General features: G+C 58.0%; 1 protein-coding gene across 1 annotated transcript in view; it reads left to right on the forward strand.

The window, feature by feature from the left end:
- Positions 1-20,023, forward strand: part of LOC115638729 (unconventional myosin-Vb-like) — a 45,969-nt gene that overhangs the window by 12,047 nt on the left and 13,899 nt on the right. The window contains exons 6-22 of the mRNA XM_030540679.1: positions 569-681; positions 963-1,228; positions 2,215-2,296; positions 4,043-4,183; positions 6,623-6,748; positions 9,070-9,153; positions 10,095-10,097; positions 10,729-10,881; positions 11,655-11,752; positions 12,194-12,280; positions 12,398-12,509; positions 14,223-14,434; positions 14,991-15,147; positions 16,050-16,289; positions 17,884-18,099; positions 18,937-19,030; positions 19,583-19,731. Of these exons, the coding sequence (XP_030396539.1) occupies positions 569-681; positions 963-1,228; positions 2,215-2,296; positions 4,043-4,183; positions 6,623-6,748; positions 9,070-9,153; positions 10,095-10,097; positions 10,729-10,881; positions 11,655-11,752; positions 12,194-12,280; positions 12,398-12,509; positions 14,223-14,434; positions 14,991-15,147; positions 16,050-16,289; positions 17,884-18,099; positions 18,937-19,030; positions 19,583-19,731 (2,333 nt within the window). The remainder of the gene's footprint in view (positions 1-568; positions 682-962; positions 1,229-2,214; positions 2,297-4,042; positions 4,184-6,622; positions 6,749-9,069; positions 9,154-10,094; positions 10,098-10,728; positions 10,882-11,654; positions 11,753-12,193; positions 12,281-12,397; positions 12,510-14,222; positions 14,435-14,990; positions 15,148-16,049; positions 16,290-17,883; positions 18,100-18,936; positions 19,031-19,582; positions 19,732-20,023) is intronic.

The following is a 20,023-nucleotide window of genomic DNA, read 5'->3' on the forward strand; positions in this document are numbered from 1 at the left end:
CTATATAAGAAAAAGACCCAAAAATCACGATTGTCCCTATAAAATCGGGACATCTGGTCACCCTACCCCTCCGCCTACCCCCAGGAGCGGCACCAGGGTTTTTGGCACCCTAGGCGGGGGTCCTTCTACACTCCCAGGGGCACTTCTGCGGCAGGTCCCGGAGCGAGTGAAGGACCTGCCACAGAATTGCTGCCGAAGATCCGGAGCGCAGAAAGACCCCCCTCCCCGCCGCCAAATTGCTGCCAAGAGCGGCAAAATGCTGCCCCCCCCCCCCCAATCCTGGTGCTCTAGGCGACCGCCTGGGTCGCCTAAATGGAAGCACCAGCCCTGCCCACCCCTGATTCCCTGCTGGCAGCCAGGGGGAAAGCCGCCTGGGGCTCCTTGGGGGTGGGGGGAGCTTTGTCAATGTCACTGTAAAACTGGCTCCTGGCAGGGATGGGGGCTGCTGGCTCCTTGTCTGAGCTGAAGCTGTCCTGGGGCCAGCAGGAGGGAGAGTGGCTAGTGGCCCTCTCCATGGGGCTGCCCAGCACCTGGCCTGGTTCGGTACCATGTGCTGTGTGTTCTGCAGGGGTCCCTGAGTCAAGCCAGCTGGAACTCTTCAGCCTCCTGGCCTCTATCCTGCACCTGGGCAACGTCCGGCTCCGAGCGAAGGACCGGCATGGGGAGAGCTGCTTTGCTGAGGTAATGGGGAGCTGGCTCCTTCCGCCCTGCAGCACTCTGTGGGTGTCCCCTCTCCAGCAGCCCTCGGGGTAGCATACTGCCGGACTGATGGCTGAGGCAAGGGCCACCCTCGTCAGTCAAGCTAGAGGGGAGGGGCAGGTGTATGGGCCTTAGACGGTTGGCTTGGGATGGGTGCTCTTCCGAGCCCCCCTGGAGGCTCTCCCAGTACTGGCTGGAGGTCATGGGGAAGGCTCCCTTCCCCACAGCAACACAGCTGATGCGAGGTTTCCCTCTCCATGCAGCCAGGCGATGAAGCCCTGGGCCTGTTCTGCACACTGCTGGGTGTGGAGCAGTCCCAGGTGTCGCGCTGGCTCTGCTACCGCAAGCTGGTCACGGCCACTGAGACCTACGTGAAGCCCATGTCCAGGCAGCAGGCACTGAACTCCCGCGATGCCCTGGCCAAGCACATCTATGGACTGCTCTTCAAGTGGATCGTGAGCAGGATCAACAAAGCCCTGCGGGCATCCTGCAGGCAGCAGGCCTCCATCGGCATCCTGGACATCTACGGGTAAGGACTGGGCCTGCGTGGAGTCCAGCCTTCCTCGCTTGAGGCCCCCAGGGATGCTGGACCGTCTTCTGCTCACCCCTGTGTGAAGGAGGGTCTGTGCCTGCTCAGGGGAGTGACTCAACATGGGTCCTTCCTGGCGAAACCTGTCTATTAGTGAGCCAGCCAGGCGTCAGGTGCCCTGCATTAACCAGGTGATGTGGCCTCAGAGCATGGACTGCCTGGGTGACCCTTTCTCCACACACCTGGCCAGTCTTCTCTGGGGTCTTCCGAGCTGGCAGGTCCTAGCTCACCTGTTCCTTCCTTCCCCATGTGGGGCACAGGTGCCTACTTGGCAGACTGTCTGGGAAATACAGCTCCAGCCCCGTGTGGGCAAGACTAGGGTATGTGGCTGGGCCAAGCTAGAGAGCAGCTCTGGTTGTCTGTGTTCATTGGGCTTGGCCAGCTGTGGGCCGTAGCCGCGTCCTTCCCGCTCCCCATCTCCTGCTCTTGCTGGTGCACTTGGGGAGTGCTCCCTGGCCAGCCCTGCTGGACTCCTGCCTAGAGGCTGTCATGCGCCATCCCCCTCCCCCCTTTGGAAGACCCAAGGGTTCAGGGCAACTTGAGGCCTTGCTGAAGCTTATGGGGTGGAGAGGAGTGTTAGGCCCAGGGATCCTCTCTGCTACAGCACTGAACCAAGCTGGACTTGTTTTCCCCACTAATTCGGGGGGAGGGATAGCTCAGTGGTTTGAGCATTGGCCTGCTAAACCCAGGGGTGTGAGTTTAATCCTTGAGGGGGCCATTTAGGGAACTGGGGTTAAAACCTGTCTGGGGCTTGGTCATGTTTTGAGCAGCGGGTTGGACTAGATACCTCCTGAGGTCCCTTCCAACCCTGATATTCCATGATGATTCTCCTTGTTGAAAAGCACAAACCCTTGGAGAGGCCTTGTTAGCTCCCCTGTCGTCCTTCTCACCTTCCTCCTAGTCACTCCCACCCCGTCTTCCTTCAGGTTCGAGACGTTCACAGTCAACAGCTTTGAGCAGTTCTGCATCAACTACGCCAATGAGAAGCTGCAGCAGCACTTCAACCTGGTCAGTGCTGCCCTCCCAACTGTTGCCTGCTGGGCTCCCATACCCTTGGGGGGAGTCTAGAGCTGGCAGGCTATCTCTGTACAGCACCTAGCGCAGCAAGGACCAGGTCCATGACTGGTGCTACAGTAATACAAACTAACTGAATTACCCAGGGAAGATCACTGGGTAGCTGAAGGTCTGTTCTCCCCTCTTGTCCTAAGCCTGGTGTCCTCCAGGCAGCATGCTATGGGTGTGGTAGTAACTGCCAACACCACTTCCCTCTCCTCCACACCTTGAGGGCTGGCTGGGGAAACCTTGAAAGGCCCCTAAATAGCTCTTACGAGCTGATAGTTTCTTGCTAGCTCAACTGAGTTTGACACCTGCATATTGAATTCCGGGTCTGGCGCCTTAGTGCTGAGGCCAGTTAGGCCATGTCTGTAACCGTGCTTTGGTCACTGGGACCAGCTCAACGGCAGCTGCTAAAGCATTCACCAGAGAACAGTCTGATGTTGGTGCCAGAGCTGTTCCCCCACAAACCCCTAATGTCTGGAGCTGGCTGGCTGGGAAACATTTTTGGTCTCAAATTTCCTACAAAAATGCTTCTCTCCCTTCCCCCCCACCCCCATCAAAATGCTTTTTTCCTTAAAGGGTCAGTTTTGACACTGTTTTGGTCAGTGTCCCCACTGGACATTTTAGGAACAGGCTCATATTTTTCTTGAAATAAAACTCAGTTTATACAAAAACTTTAATAATTTAAAAAAAGCTAATAGTCAAAATTGGAACACATCACTAAAATCAAACCTACTTTTTTAGAATTTCATTTTGTTGAAAACTTCATTCCACTTCTGAACAGAGTTTGAAAATCGGGGGAACTTCCTGTGAAACAGGATCTGTCCCATGCTGGTTCAGCTAACGATACAGAGCTGCTAACAGTTGCCAAGCCACTAAGCAGTGTGCTGCAAAAATGTAAACTCTGATCTTGTCCCCGTCCGACGTGCCCTCGGCTCACCAGGCTCCTGCTTGTTTGGGGGGCAGATGGGAGTCGAGGTTCCACATCCTCTCACAGGCTGCCACCTGCCCACAAAATCCCATTTGCTGGGGTGAATTGCCATATTCGCCCTGTGGCTGGGGGTTCAGTGGATGTCATTACCGTTGGTGCTTGCGCAGCTGGGGTGTTCACTGGTCTGATCTCTGGGCTGTGTCCTGGGCTGTGCTTGTCTAGTGTGCTGGTTAGCCTGGAGGGCTGAAAATAGTGAAGGAGCCTAGGGGAATCGGGCACGTGATTCCATTGTGGCAGGGATGTTCAGAGGATTCCATTCAGGGGTCTCGGGGGAGGGGGGGGGTTCTGTCCAGAGAAAATGGAGCAGGGGCCCGCCCCCACGCAGAGTGCTGTTGTGGTGACTCAACACCTGAATGGCCCTTACAACAGTTCTCCAAATCCCAGTCCTGGCCTGGCAAGGCCGTGCAGAGCTGTTGGAGTCTGCCTAACACAGCAGGCAGCCTAGGGCCCAATTCTCCCCTCCCTGCAGCTCGTGGTCACTTGCCACCTGTGCAGCATGGCCAGAAGTGCCCTTGTAGTCAACATCTCCAGGCAGGGGCACCGACCGAGCATCTTCCCAGGCTGAAGGGCTGCCTGTTGGCGTGGCACAGTCAGGCAGCAGTGCAGAGCCCACTGAAACCTAGACCGAACTCTGGCTAACCTCCTCCAGCCCTGTGCAGGGGCAGGAGGGGTGAGAGCTCTGATCCCGTTCCCACCCCTCCCCCTAGCATGTCTTTAAGCTGGAGCAGGAGGAATACATGAAGGAGGAGATCCCCTGGACCTTCATCGACTTCTACGACAATCAGCCTTGCATCGACCTCATCGAGGCCAGGCTGGGCATTCTGGACCTGCTGAATGAGGAGTGCAAGGTGAGCATCCATCCTGCCTCTCTGGGGGGCCAGCAGCACAGCTGGGGGCAAGGCTGGCTTTGGGGGGGTGTGAGGGTCCAGCACACTCCTTACAGCGTGGATAACGGGATAGTTTCTGGTCCTAGGCCTGAGCCAACCCATCCTCAAACGAACACCCTGTGGGGAACAGCCGACAGCTTCCCAATCCTGGTGCCTTGTTCTCCCCTCTTGTGAGGGGTGTGGAAGCTTGGCCAGGGGAGAGGCGGCATTGGGGAGCCCTGACGCTATGTTGCCTGTTCAAATGCAGCCCAGGCTGATGGTGGCAGAAAACTGCCGCCATGGGCTTGGGTCTCAGGCCCATCCTGTGTCCAGGTGCCCACTGTCCACCACACTGGGCGTGGCGTGGCATGACCTGGCAGACCGTAGGCTGGCCCTCGGCTTGACAGCATGAGGGAAGACAGGAAAGGCACTTCACGCAGTACCTGTGCCTCACAGCTCTGCACATGTGTCATAAACAGATAGTTAAGGGTCTTTCACCTGGACAGGAGTAACCTGAAACACCTGACCAGAGGACCAATCAGGAAACAAGACTTTTTCAAATCTGGGTGGAGGGAAGTTTGTGTGTGAGTCCTTTGTTCTGGTCTTGTGCCTGTCTCTCTCTCGGCTATGAGAGGATTTCTGTCTCTTGCTTTCTAATCTTCTGTTTCCAAGTTGTAAGTACAAATATAGTAAGGTTTATATTAATTTCTTTTGTATTTACATGTGTGTAGTTGCTGGAATGCTTTGAATTGTATTCTTTTTGTATAAGGCTGTTTGTTCAATATTCTTTTAAGCAATTGACCCTGTATTTGTCACCTTAATACAGAGAGACCATTTTTATGTATTTTTTCTTTATGTAAAAAAGAGAGCTTTCTTTTTAAGACCTGTTGGAGTTTTTCCTTAGTGGGGAACTCCAGGGAATTGAGTCTGTGCTCACCAGGGAATTGGTGGGAGGAAGAAGTTGGGGAAATCTGTGTGTTAGATTTACTAGCCTGACTTTGCATTCCCTCTGGGTGAGCGGGGGGGAAGAAAGATTAGCTCTCGGTACTTCCAGTTTTCCAGGACTGGAAATAGGGAGGGTGGAATCCCTCTGTTTAGATTCACGGAGCTTGCTTCTGTATATCTCTCCAGGAACCCAGGGAGGGAACACCTGGAGGGGGGAAGGGAAATGGTTTATTCCCCTTTTGTTGTGAGACTCAAGGGATTTGGGTCTTGGGTTCCCCAGGGAAGGTTTTTGGGGGGACCAGAGTGCCCCAAAACACTCTAACTTTTTGGGTGGTGGCAGCTTTACCAGGTCCAAGCTGGTAACTAAGCTTGGAGGTTTTCATGCTAACCTCCATATTTTGGACGCTAAGGTCCAAATCTGGGAATAGGTTATGACAACATGGCACCCTGACAAATCCACAAACAGTGTCAACTTCTAGCCAACCGTCCGGCTGCAAAGAAGCTAAGTCAGCCCCAGCCAGGGTGCCTCTGAGATGCACTCCTGGTCTTGGGGCAGCGCCGGTGCGGCTCCAGGCACCAGCAGGCCAAGCATGTGCCTGGGGCAGCAAGCCACGGGGGGCGCTCTGCCAGTCGCCGCGCAGGTGGCAGGCAGGCTGCCTTCAGTAGCATACCTGCAGAGGGTCCGCTGGTCCTGCGGCTTCGGCGGACCTCCTGCAGGCTGCTGCCAAAGGCAGCCTGCCTGCCATGCTTGGGGTGGCAAAATGCCTAGAGCCACCCCCAGGCAGCGCTCCACTGAGGGGGAGGCGAAGAGGTGTAGGAGTTGGCTGCCTGCCTTCCACAAGGGCATTGCAAACACTAGGGAGTGTCCAGCATAACAGGCAATGTCCCTCTCCCGGTGGGGCCCACTCCTGGCAGGCAGTTAGCTGGGAAGAGCTTCTAAACTGGAGGGGGTTTGGAAAAGAGCCAGGAGACCGATCAAAGGAAAATCTGCCTGATGGTGACAGCCACAAGGAGCTCAATTGAGTTAGTTTATCTAAGAGAAAGTTAAGGGGTGACTTGACTGCTGTCTAAATCTGTGTGGGGAACAAATATATTTAATAATGGGCTCTGCACTCTAGCAGGGAAAGGTCTTGCATGATCCAATGGCTGCAAATTGAAGCTGGAAAGGGCATACGTTTTTGACAGCCTGAATAACTGTTGGAACAACTTACCAAGGCTTGTGGTGGATTCTCCATCACTGATGATGATTATTAATGAAGATGGATGGGGTTTCTGAGGTGGGCTCTAGGAATGATTTTGGGGGTAGCTCTCTGGCCTGTCTCATACAGGAGGTCAGCCCAGATCGCAGTGGTCCCATCTGGCCTTGGAATGAAGTAATCTAAGTCCCTAGCTGCAGGGTAAGTACCCTACAGGGCCAATGGAGGCGTCCTGTTCCCCGGGCCTCCTGAGGTCTGACTTGCCTTCTCTGCCTCCCAGATGCCCAAGGGCAGTGACGCGAGCTGGGCTCAGAAGCTTTACGACAAGCACCTTCACCACAGCCCCCACTTCCAGAAGCCCAAAATGTCCACAGAGGCCTTCATTGTCCACCACTTCGCGGGCAAGGTAAGAGGGCCTGGGGGGGGAGGTCCCAGGGCACAGGTGGGGGGGCACTGGGGTACAGGAGAGGCTGAGACTTGCCTGAGGTCAGGGTCTGTCTGAACTGGGGTGAGAATGGAGCTGGCTGGGAAGCCTGTCTTGGAGAAATCTGAACACTGAAGTTTTCTCTCCCAAACGAATGCTGTCGAATAACTGCACTGGACTCCTTGTGGTGCTGGTTGGGGAAGGGCGACGCTCCCGAAGCAGGAGGGAGCCCAGCAGGCCCAGGACTGCGGCAGCATGAGCTTTGCAGCCAAATGCCACTGCGGTGCCCATCCGCTGCTGTCCGCGCTCCGCTGTCCCAGGAGGCTGGCTGCAGGGGAAAGCTGCCTCCCTGTGCGCCAGGGCTCCGTGGGTCTGCAGCCAGCTCCCTCCTACCACTCGCTCCAGGGCTGAGTAGGCTCCTAGCATGGTGCTGGGGCTGAAAACAAAGCAGGCTCTATTAGCCAGCCTGTGACTGGAGTCTGAACTCTGTCCCGTGCTGCCCTAAGTACATGTCTCTAGAAGTCTACTGGCCCCTTAAAACAAGCTCCCTGTTCTGCGCTGTGCATCAGGGGACTGGTAGTTCCTAGAGATCAGGTGACTTGTAGGCTTGGAGCAAGGCCTGCTGGGAGGAGAAACAAGATATAAGGCACTGCATGTCTGCAGAGAGCGGAAGTGCTGGTGAAGGATTAGGTCTGGGCCAGGTGGCACAGATAAAACTAAACCTGTCTGGAGAATCCAGTGTCTAGAGACAGTCGCCACACCTGTGTTGGGTGTGGCTGCAAGTGGCACTGCCTAAATGCCAGGAGACACCCCCACCGTAGCTGGCACCCACAGCATGAGCTGCTGGTCTGTGGGGAGCTGCCAGCCACTCAGGGTTTGTTAGAGCATCCAGGGCAGGCTGGTGAGCTTTGAGCAGAGGCGGGCAAAATTTTTTTTTTTTTTTTTTTTTTTTTTTTTGGTCAGGTTTCATAAATTGAATGAAGGGCCAGTTAGGGGAGGGGGTCGTGGCCTGGCCTCCACTGTTTATCTGCCCCTCACCCTGGGACCCCTCTATGATGGAGTAGGGGCTGTCTATGTGGGGAATGGGAGAGCAGGGAAGGACTTTAGGGGATGGACGATGCCAGGGCCTGTAACCTGAGCTAGGTAAGGGAGGGGAAAGGTCAACACCTTTTGCCCGGGAAGGGGGAAAAGGAAGGGAGTGGCAGGAGGGAAGCAGTTTGAGTTTGGGCTTGGGGCTGGATGGGTGGAATTCAGGGTATCCTAGCTAGGATCCAAGCACCCTGAAAGCCCAGAAGGACTCAATGGAGGGGTCCTGACTGTGCCTGCAAGCCCTGCTGTAACCTGTGTTCCTGTTGTCCAATAAACCTTCTGTTTTACTGGCTGGCCAAGAGTCACTGTGGGTCCCAGGAAGAGGGGTGCAGGACTGGACTCCCCACACTCCGTGACACCCTCCCAACCCCACTCCTGGTCACAGACTGCCCCCGGACCCTCACAACCCTATCCAACCCCTCCTCTCATTCCTGACATGCCCCCCACCCCAGGACCCTTGCCCCATCCAACCACCCCTTCTCCCTGGCCCCTGACTGCCCCCTGGGACCTCCACCCCCTGACCACCACCACCCCGAACTCCCCCGCCCTATATCCAACCTCTCTGTGCCCCCTTATCGTGCTGCCTGGATCACCGGTGGCTGGCGGCACGACAGCTCGGGCTGGGAAGGATGGTCCCATGGGCCGTAGTTTGCGCACCCCTGGTTTTGAGCCTCGGACTCCAAGCGGTCTGTGCTGGGGTGTTCGGCTCTAGTCCCTTCGGAGGGGCCCCTGTGGGCAGGGGCTGGACTAGACTGCTCCTGAGGCCCCCTCCAGCCTTACATTTCTATGGCTCCATGTCCGTTGCCTGGGCAGGGGGTATTTGTCTGTGTGGATTAAACAGAGAATTCCGGCTGCAGCCAGCATTTGGCAATGACTCGAGGGCTCACCTCGCTGAGGGCTGGATCTGGGTCTGCGAGGGCCATCGTATGTGTAACACCTGCTTAGGCACAATTCTTCACCACCCCTCCTGTGTAACCAGCAGGCGAACTCCCACCCACCCTGAGCCGTTCCCTGGAGGACAGCACTGGTACAAACATGGGCTGGGGCGTCTCAAAGGCCCGAGAGCTTTACACACCCAACTCCCATTAGCTCCGATTCCCCACCCCCAGTACCTTTGCTCTGGAGACCCCTGGGCTCTGGATTGTCCCAGGAGACCCTGAGGCTGTTGTAACCCAGAGCTGATGAGGCCTCCTGCATGCTCTGTTTACTCACAGGTGGAGTATCAATGCAGTGGGTTCCTGGAGAAGAACCAAGACACTGTCCATGCAGAGCTGATCGGGCTCCTCCGAGCCAGCAAGGTGAGCCCACGGCCCTGCCGGCAGGGGAGGTGCTTGGCAGCAGACTGCAAAGAGGAAGGTGGCAGGCAGGTGTCCCCTGAAGTCCATCTGCATCCTGTGCCAGGATGGGGATTGTCACATGGGTCAGAAGGGGAAGTGCTGGCGCCTTGGGGAGAAGTGCCCTGGCAAGTCTGCACCCCCCCACAAGCAAACCTGGAGTGATAGGGAAGCCCCAGTATTCAAGGTTTGCAAACAAAGGGATCTTGACAACACAACTGACTTGGGGAGCTGTGGGGGGCACAGTGTCCTCACTGTGGATGCCAAGGTGGGGACCAACATGCCTCCTGCCGTAGGGGCAAAAGCTGCACCCACCTTGAGCTCTCTCTCCATGGGGAGGGTGTGTGGGGGGGCAGGGTGATGGGAGCTGTGGTGCAGATGCCAGGGGAGCAATCTAGGGAATAAGACTAATTGGCTATCAGGCTATCCATGATACCCTGAGTCGTCAGGCCCCCTTCTCAGAGCACACACTGCTGCTAAGGCTTGTTGCAGACTAAGCTGTGGGTGGGGCAGAAAATGAAGACTCGCCTCCACCAGGGGGCGCCAGGCCTCTATTACCCCCCCCCCAGCCCCCATAAACCATGCTCTGCAAACTGACCTGTGAAACAGCTGCCTGGCTAGAAACCCCCTGGCATGGGAACGGCCTGTGGGAGCCCAACAGGCCAGTCCTCACCAGCAGAGCTGATGGCTGGGAATGGGAAGTGGGAGGGGGACTCCAGGTGTCTGAACACTCTGCTGTGCTGGGGCTCCAGGCCACTGTGGCAATGCGGGATGCTAGACACTGGGAGCTGTTAGCTTGGAGGGGGGCTGGCAGACAAAGCAACAGTAACCTTGCTGTTAAGCTAATCGTCCGTCATTTCTCTCTTCCCCCCCACCCCTCCATTGCCATCCTGTGGACCCCGCAGAAGGTAAGTGGTGCCACAGGGTAGGAGACACAGGCTGCTCTCCCTTAGCTGCCGGGCTCACGGGGACTGGCGGGGGAGCCTGCAGGTTGCCAGTTCTGGTTGGACACTTTCCTGCAGGTTTCATCATGTGACGTGGAGGGGTGGCAGCCCTAGGGGTGATGCCTGGTGCATTGAAATGGGCGGAAGCCTGGGCCCTTCACTCAGGGCTGTGGATGCTATTCGCCCTGTTGGGAGTGGGGGTGAGCTGCTCCCTACGCTGGGGGGGCCATGGGCTGGTTCGTGTCATGCTCCGTACTGACCCCTGGCTCAGATCCGTGCTGCCTGTGACTCAGCAGGGTCCTGGGCAGGTCAGACTCTGCCTGACACCCCAGCTGGCGCAGGGAGCAGCTGCCCATGAGCGGCACTGGCACAGCTGCGGGGAGGGCTGCACCCCGCCACAGGGCCTGCCGTTCTCATGCAGCTGGCTCTGTGGCTCTCTGTGGTGCTACGGCACCTCTGGGAGCTGGGGGGCTGTGGCCACGGAGCCCCTAGTAGCGATAGGGCTCAGGGTCACCGGCTGCCTGTCCCTGCTGGCCAGTAGGTGTCACTCCTGGCCTGCTGCTGGCTCTGATCCTTCTGCTGTCTCCCCACCCAGTCTGCGCTGCTCGGGGAGCTCTTCCCGGAGGAGGGGGACGGCAGCATCGCCCTACCCTCCCGCAGGTCGCACGGCTCCAGGGTAACCGTCCGCCCCGGCAGGAGGTCTCTGCCAGCTACTGACCCGGAGCACAAGAAACCCATCTCCATCCAGGTACCCAGCGGGGCTGGCGTGTCCTGTCCCCGTTCCACCTGCCCTCCCCATGGTGAGAGGTTCAGCCCCCCACGTGTCACTACCCCCTTGAATGAGCATCCACCCCTGTGAAAACCCCACCTGGCTTCTCAACATGCTCCTCCGCTTCCAGGAAATCTTACTGGCCTGGCTCTGCCTTGGAAGTGCCGAGCCCCTACCAATCTTGCTGGCCTCTGGGGGCAGCTGGTGCTCAGCACAGCTGGAAATCGGGGACCTGTGCCCCTGTCAGTGAGATGCTCCGGACCCTTTCGCTGGGTGGTGGGGAAAGATGGGCCCAAGCGCACAGACCTTCCCAGACTCTGCTGTGTGCTGGGGCTGGCCGGAGCTGCAGCCCCACAGGCTTGGTGGGCTGGGGACTCTGGTTCCAGGCCGCTCGAAGACTTCTCAGCATCCCAAGCACTGAATGGTCCTGCTAGGTGAGGAGGTGGCCTGGAAAGGGGCAGCTGGATATCTAGGGGCTGCACTCAGGGGTTCCCCTTCCCCCTTGGACCAGCCTTCAGCTTAGGACAATGTGTCCTGGTGCTCTCTGCTGCCCACCCAGTGTCCAGGCCCCTTGTCTATGCCCACGGAGGGTGGGGGAAATGCAGCTCATGGGCCCTCAACCCTCCCCAGGGAGCCTAGAAGCATCTTCACTCTGCTGAGGACAAGGTCAGAGCCTGCTCCCAAGCCCTGGCTCCTCACTAGGGCACTGCATCCGCACTCAGACCTAAGCCTGCTCGCTCTGTCCCCCGCAGTTCAAAGCGTCGCTGCACAAGCTCATGGAGACCCTGAGCAGCACCGCGCCCCACTACGTGCGCTGCATCAAACCCAACGACCGCAAGCGGCCCTTCGAGTGAGTGCCTGGCAGCTCTGCAATGGGGCAGGGGCCGGAGGGGGAGATTCTCCAGCTGGATGTGCCAGGGCCAGACGTGCTGTCTGGGGAACCTGCATCACCAAGGAACTCTCATGAAACTAGCAGCAACGTGTTCTGTCCCCTGCGGTGGGACTGGCTCTGCAGTAGTGAAACTTGCCTCCTTGGTCCAGTGCAGAGTTGAGCGACTTCCTTCGCTGTCTGGAATGGCTGCACAGCAGGGCTTGAGCTGCAAAACCAGCGGCCTCGTTCCCATGGGTGTCTCTGCATGCCACAAGCAGTCAGCAAGGAGGTGGCCTGCCCAGGCTTGGGCCGAGAGCAGTGCCAACCAGGCGTGCTGCATGTGGGATGGCAGATCCGAACCGCGAGCCCTAAGGAACCGTCGCTCGGAGGGTGCTGACGCTGACTCTGTCTCTGCTCTAGGTTTGATGCCAAGCGAGCAGTCGAGCAGCTGAGAGCCTGTGGGGTCCTGGAAACCATTCAGATCAGCGCCTCCGGCTACCCATCCAGGTACGGCCAACCCAGGTGTTTCCTGCCTGCCTGCCTCTCTGCCGGAGCATTTGGGTTCCTGGCACTCGCTAACTCGGCCTGTTGGGTCTGGCTTCTGTCTTCCCCACGCCCCCGCAGGTGGACGTACATGGAGTTCTTCAGCAGGTACAGGGCTCTGATGTGCCTGGAGGAGCTGATGGGCGGTGATGAGAGGCAGACCTGCCGGCTTGTCCTCGAGAGGCTGCTGAAGGTAAGAGCCCTGCACGTTGCCGTGCTGGGGGAGAGGACCCTGAATGGGGCAGCAGGGGATTAAATTCTAGGCCCTTGCTACTACTGCACCCAGCCTTTCCTGCCACCCCACCCACTCCTCCGTGCCCTGCGGGGAGCTGCCTGCTGGTGCACCTGGCCGTTTGGCCTTGATGGGCCCTTCCCTCCTAGCCATGAGGTCGCTATTGCAGGAAACGGGTCATTCAAGTCCATCTGGATTGTGCCATAGCCTCAGGCTGAGGGTGTCTGGGGCCAGGTGCTGCAGTCATCTGTCCCCTCTCGATAATGGGACTAGCCCGCCTAGTGTCCCACTGCTCCCACAGTGTCCTAGAGACTGGCAAAGGATGCCTAGCCCAGAACCCTGTGCCCGACACAACCTGATCCCGTCGGAAACATCAACTCAGCTGAAATCCACCAACTTCCCACCAGGCGATGCAGTACCGTCTCCACAGGGAAGTGTGGTCCAGGCTGCCTCTCCTCCATGCACCAGTCGGCCTTCCTGACGAGCAGCTCGTCCTAAGAGTCTCTGGCCATGGAGCCTGCCTCATAGAGCAGGGGTTCCCAAACTGCGGGACACGTGCTCCTGGGGGTACATGTGGGAGAAATTGTGTAATGGTGGATTTGATTGCATTTTCCTAATAGGCTACTCAGACGAAGCTTAAAACTGGGAATTTATTATATAAAATACGATACATTTCCTTCAAGACATACCGATGAGAACAGATACAGGGCGATGCTGCCGTACGAAGCCCTCCCCTCCAATCACTGTGCGGCGCGGGTTCAGTTGCCCAGCCACTGTCCGGTCTGTCTGAGCTCAGAACTTAGGGTTTTTTGGGTTGTACCTGTTTATGCTCTAACTAGATCTGTACGTAACCGTGGAAGCTGGGCCGAAGGCAGTATGAAGAACACAGAGTATCCGTGATGAGAAGGGGGTGGGGACGCAGGCAGCTGGCAGATCTGGAAGGGGGTCTGCATTGAGCAACATTTGGGAGCCTCTGCCAGAGAGAGGGCACGAGAGGCCCCTGAACTACAACTCCCAAGAGGCATTGCAGCAGCCTTTCCAAACTGGAATATTGAGGATTTTGGCTGAAATTTCAGGGGAGTGTGTGTGTGTGTGGGGGGGGGGGTGTCTAACTAGCCCTGGACATCTGAGCCCATGGGTGGGCCGTGTAGGCCAGGTGAGCACCTGCCAGCTAGTGCTGACTATACTGTGCTAAGCTGGCATTAGGCTGGTCCCGTGGCCAAGTTGAGGGTCCCCGTTCTCTGGGCAGGCCAAGACCTGTCCCGGTCTCTGCGTGCTGCAGCTTCCTTTCTGCCCAGGCCGGAGACTGTCTGCAGAACACTGGGCTTTGTTCCCCAGCTCTGCCAGTCGGACTCTGAACAGGCGGCTTATCCTCTGGGGACCCATGCCCCAGTGCTACCTCCAGGCATGCAGCTCAGTGTTGGGATGCTGCAGTTGGAGGGGGTGTTGGGTGTCTGAAGGGTTAATACTCCCCTCTCCCTGCGATGATCTGGATGCTGCAGCCCTGCTCCTGTCAGCTGTGGGAGGAGGGTCTGTCCAGCCAGGCCCTGGCACCAGGAAGGACCCACACAGCGCCACTGCTATTCAAGCCTGCAGCACGGAGCACCCATGGCTGAGTTCGCTCCACCCCATTGTACTTGCCTGGTCATGGATCTCACTGTCCCCTTCCCACAGGACCCTAGCAAATACCAGTGCGGGAAGAGCAAGATCTTCTTCCGTGCTGGCCAGGTGGCCTTCTTGGAGGAGCTGCGTGGCAGGAGGCTGAGAGCAGCCTGTGTCGTCCTTCAGAAGAGCCTTCGTTGCTGGCTGGGGAGGAGACACTTCTTGCATATGCGAGCTGCAGCCATCTGCCTCCAACGCTTTTCCCGCGGCTTCCTGGCCCGGAGGTGAGAGGTGCTGCCCACATCTGCCAGGTTGAGCCAGGCATTCATGTGGCTCTGCCTTGGCATCATCTGGGCCCTGGAGACCCATCTCTGGGCACCCTCGCCCTTTGCAGTACCCAGCTGCTGGCTCGGGGCAGCTAAGAGTCGCTGATGCAGTGTCTGGCTGGCAAACAGCATCCCCGAAGCTACAGCAGGTGGAGGCCTAGGCAGGGACCTGGAGCTAGCCACGCTCCACCCCAGAGGTGGCAGCATTTCCAAAGCTACTGTAAAAATCCCATGTCCCTACTCTGGGAGCCAGGAGAAACTGGTGCCAGGACAGCAGTTTCAGTTGGGTCTCATTGGGGGGTGAATGGAGCAGTGCCCTAGCTCTGAGCCTAGGGAGGTGGGGGCTTGGCCTCAGGACCTGGTGCTGGGTGTTTGTTGTGGGGGTCTGCAAGGGACTAGGGTAGACCCTGGGTCTGTGCTGCTGGGGGTTGCTCTGTCCCTTGGGGGTGTAAGTTCTGCCCTGCCCCAGTGGGCTCTAGCTTCCCTTGCCCAATGCCTGTTGCCCTTTGGGCAGGCTTGCCAGGCACCTGAGGAGGACCAGCGCCGCTCTCACCCTGCAGAAGAACTTCAAGATGGCCCTGGCCAGGCGCTCGTACCTCCGCACCCAGGCAGCAGCGGTCACCATCCAGGCCTTTGCCCGCGGCATGTTCGCCAGGCGCCTGCACCGCCAGGTATCAGCCCTGCCCAAAGTTGTGGGGTTGGGGATCTGCTCATGGCAGCAACTTCAGAGGGGGACATCCCACGTGTGCTCCCAGTGCCCAGGGGGTGCAGCCCTTGGAAGGGGGGTGCTGATGGGCTACAGGAGCCCCAGGTAATGTGGGAGGGGGGTGGGCTGGCAGGTGCATCCTGGGATCTGGAGAGAGCCCCCTTGCTTAGTACCCCTGTAAAGCAGAGATGCATGCCCCTCTCGCTGTAGGAAGACGTAGAGCAGTTACCTGTTTGGCTCAGCTCCTTGTCCTGGCAGCATGGAGGGAGGATACCTGTGGGCAGCCAACTGCAGGCAGTGTGAGCAAGTTGTGCTGTGACTCTCTGGGCAGGAGTAACACTCTCTCCTGCCTGAGGTATGGGGCACCTGGGGGCCCATTCAGGGTCTGTTGGGAGTTGCCCCATCCCTACCCTCAGGAGCGACCAGGTTCCTAGCATGTATTGAAGGCAGCACGTGCGCCTCAGCTCGGGGGATCTGCATTGTGTCGTTGTGCTGGCTCATGTGGGTCCAGTGCCCAGCGGGGCTTGCACTGGAGCAGCCCATGCCCCACACCTGCCCACGGCCCCTCTATGGGGAGCAGGCAGAGTCCTAGAGCCACAGCTGGCTTCACGCAGGTGCTGACTTCACTTGTCCGGCTGGGTGCTCCACCAGTGGCCCCACCCCATCCCACCTCTTCTCCAAGGCCCCACCCTCCTATTCTCACCCGCATCCTTGGCATCAGAGGCAGCGGGTGCACCATTGTTCCTAACTCGCGTGTTCTTGGATCCCTTGTGGCCGCTATTTGTGCGAGGATGTAGCTGCCGGTGCTTGGTCCTCTGGCCAAGTTTCTGCCCTAAACCTTGGCTGCTCTGTCTACTCTCTGCCCAGATGGTGGCAAGCCAGAAAGCTGTGGTGATCCAGAGCGCAGCGAGGGGCTGGCTGGCTCGGACCAAGTACCTTCGGGTGCGCGGGGCGGTGGTCTATCTGCAGTGCTGCTACCGGCGCATGCAGGCTCGCAGGGAGCTGAGGCAGCTCCGGATGGAGGCGAAGTCGGTGGAGCACTACAAACAGCTCAACAAAGGCATGGAGATCAAAGTGATGCAGCTGCAGTGCAAAGTGGATGAGCAGGTGGGTGGGTTGGCTCCTCCTGCTGCCCCAGAGCTACAGGGGGATTCCTGGGCCTCTAGCGCTGGGATGAGCCTTAAAGCCAAGGTACTGACTGCTCATGGGCGTGTTTGGGAGCGTTCTGGGGAACTGCGTTCTGCCTTGCTAAGTTCCACTAGCAGTCTACGTTGGATCATCTCCTCCTTCAGCGTTCCTGTGAGTTGTTAAGAAGTAGCCATGCTCCACTCCAGAGGTGGCTGCATTTCACTCCCTTAATGGTACTGTACAATCTCTGATCACTCTCTGCTGAGAAAAGGTGCCTGGGGGAAACACTTCTCTTCCCTCCTCCTGGGAAGCACTGTCTATTAGTGCAGCCAGACTTTGGTTCTTTTCCGTCCCAGCAGTACCCGACTTCCTGCTGGGCCCTGGAAACTTGGATCGGGCTCTCCTGGCAGAGCAGGATCCTGGACCCCTTGGCACAGGACAGATTTCTAGTTCTGAACCTACCTAACGCCCTATGGCTCAGCCCTCGGGTGGGTAGGGGAAAGCGAAGGTGTGGGGAGTGTGGCAGTGCAGATGGAGCAGCTGGCTTTGTAGGGCTGGAGGAAGGCTGCAAGCGGCAGCAGCTTTCCCTGCTCTGGTCTCCTCTTGGGTATTTCATGGGGCGCCTCGAGGACTGAGTGGCTCTAGAGGGCACCACGTGCTCAGGCCCCAGCAGCCTTCAAACTTTTTCTTTTCCCCACCCCTCTCCCGTGTGACCCAGTGGATGCTGCTTGTGTAGCTTCCTCACGGTGCCTACTGTCCGCCCTCTCCCCTGCCCAGCAGCGTCTCTGGCTCTGCTTGTGCCTGGCACGCCATGCTCTGTCGCTGAATATTTACCAGTTGGCGCCACCATCTGTCTGCCTCCCATGTCTCATGGTTTGCTCTGTGCTGGGGAGGGGCTTCTTTAAATCGAACCTGCATCCCTGATGGTCTCTGGTCTATTGGAGCAAACCCCAACTCGCTGCTCTGAGGTGGATTGGGTGGCCTGGAAAGCTGGTGTGGGGCAAAGAGGACTTGGGAAAAGCCAGTGCACTCTTGGGCCAAACACATCTGGGGTGGGGCAGGGCAGCGGCCCTGGATCTCTGACACAGGCTGGCCTCAGGGGGGTTCATGGTTCTGCTGTTCCCAGGTTCTGCACATCTCAGAGGGTGGCCCAATGCCAAGGAGCAGGCACACCAGGCCCGGCCTTAGCATGGGAAAGACCGGCCTGTATGGCAGGGCTGGTAAAGCAGGAAACTGGGAGTCAAGACTTCGGTGTCAGGGCTGAGAATGGAACCCAGAAGTGATGGGCCTTGGGGAAGTCATTCCTCCTCCCATGCCTCAGTTTCCCCAGCAGTGTCCTGGGGCTGACCCTGGCCTGGGTTGGGGGAGGGACTGGATAGCACCTCATTTCCAGGGAGATAGTTGGCTTTGGAGGGGATGATGGGGCAGCCTGGTGGGATGAGGCCGCGACAGCTTCTCTGGGTTTCCCCCCCTCCTGGTTTGCCACTGTTTAATGCTCAGATAGGAATCGTCCAGTTCCTCCCCTGGGACCCTGCAGGCCTGACCTGGCTCTTGACTGCTGCCCCTCCCACAGGCCAGGGAGAACCGAAGCCTCTCAGAGCAGTTGTCGGCACTGAGAGCCTCCCACAGCGAGGAGGTGGAGCGGCTGTGCAGTGAGCTGCGGGGGCTGCGGGAGGACAAGGCGCAGGAGACACGCATCCGGGAGCTGCAGGAGCAGCTACAGCGCTTGGAGTCGGAGAAGAGGAGCTCGGAAGGCCGGCTGGGCCAGGAGATGGAGGAGCTGAAACAGGTGCAGGGCAGAGGCAGGGCTGACCCTTGACTGTCCGGATAGCCAGCAGCCAGTGATAACATTGAGGGGAGTTAAACGTCCCTTCCTTAGACCTGGTCCCAAAGAGCAATAATCCCCCCTCAGTGGTTAATGGGTATAACTCAAACCCAGCACTGAGCATATGGGGCAGCTCCAATAGCTGGCAGCAGTAGTAGGCTGGTTATCCTCTCTGGCTCAGCCATGAGAAGGGCAGGTGATGCAAGCATGCTCCTTGCTAGTGTGTTGCAAAGGCTCTGGTGACTTGACTTAAGCTAGTTTGAACATAGACTTGGCAGGAGTCGATTTTTTATCGGTAAATATCGACCACCATAAATATCCCTGTATGCACAAATGATCAAATACATCCATCAATATTCGAAACCTAGATAGCCAGAAACGCTGCTTGACGTTAACCTTCTGAAAGCAAACCCGGATTATTCTGTATATCTGACATAAGAAGTTGACAATCGAGTTTAAGTTGTAAAGCTTTAACTCTTGGAGTCTCTACCTTGTCTGATCCCCTTCCTGCCACCAAAGTTCCCAGAACTAAAAATTTGAATAAAAAATTGAAGCAATCATTTAAATCCCTGATGTTGCCCATCAAAAGTAAAACTGTCAAATCTCCTATGCAGGGGACTGGCTATTCTCTGGGTCCCCAGGCTGGTGGGGTAGAGGAAGGACCGGCCCTGCAGCCTGTGATGAGCCCCATATGAAAGAGCCTGCCTGGCCTCTGACCACCAGAGCAGGTCCTCCTTGCCCCATAGTTCTGGACTGCTGTCAAGGTCTGCCCCCACCACCCAGCTCTCTCTCTCCCCCCAGCGCCTGACTGAGCTGGAAGCCATGAAATCCAATCTGAAGGAAGAGAAGGACGCTCTCAACCAGCGGATCATGGAGCAGTCACAGGAGCTGGAAGGTAAAACACCCCGCCCGCTGCCCCCCAGCCCCTTTCCTGCTGTGCTGGGTGCAGTCAGCTGGGGGCTGGATTCTAGGGAAGCCCAGCAGGTGGCTCTGGCTGTGCTCACCCGGGTGGCCCAGCTCTGTGGGCAGGGTGATGCTGGCAATTTGTGACTTTCAAGCTGAGACTGTGGCCCACAACTAGGTGGGCTGGTTACCGAGATAGCTGGGGCAGTGACTGTCAGGAGCTCTGTGCCCAGCCTCGTCCCAGAGTTGAGGTCTCGTGTGGCCTGAGCCTGCCCATCCTGGCAGCTAAATCCATGGGCCCCTGGCCATGCTGCGAAGTTCCCAGCTCTCTCCTGCTACGCTCCACTCCAGAGATGTTTTCCAGGGGCAGTGCGGCATTGGAGCTCAGCAGCCCGGTCAACATTCCTCACCTGGCGCTGGTGCCTGGGCTCCTACACACAGTGGTCACTGGGCAGGGAGCAGAGCCCGTCACGCTCCCTGTCCCAGGTCCAGGCCTGCAGGCAAACTTTACCATCTCTGCTCTCCTCTTCCCCGCCCCCTGCAGACCAGCTGCGCCGGCACGTGGCAGCAGAGAGCCAGGAGCTGCTGTGCCAGCTGGAGGGGGAGAGGGCTCGCTACCAGAACCTGGTGAAAGAGTGCGCCCGCCTGGAGCAGTGCTGCGAGAACCTGCAGGATGAGGTGGCCTTCCACAAGGTGAGCAGTGCGGGCTGGGCTGATGCCCTGACCCCAGGACATCCTAGATATCCCGGGGAGCCAGGCGGGGGGTCACAGGCTGCCACTAAATGGAGGAAAGCTTTTGCTCAAGGATTCTCTCATGGAGGCCAGATGGGCAGGACTGAGGAGGTGGTTCGGAAGCCTATCGGCAGGTGCCTTGCTGGTCTGTGCTGTGTCCACTCAGTCCCAGGGCTTGGAGGTGGCCCTGCAAAGTGCCCTGGAGGTGGCCCTAGGGTCGCTGTGTGTTCAGAGCTGCGTCCTGCCACTGAGA

The sequence above is a fragment of the Gopherus evgoodei genome, chromosome 22, assembly GCF_007399415.2.
Source record: "Gopherus evgoodei ecotype Sinaloan lineage chromosome 22, rGopEvg1_v1.p, whole genome shotgun sequence".
Taxonomy (NCBI): Eukaryota; Metazoa; Chordata; order Testudines; family Testudinidae; genus Gopherus; species Gopherus evgoodei.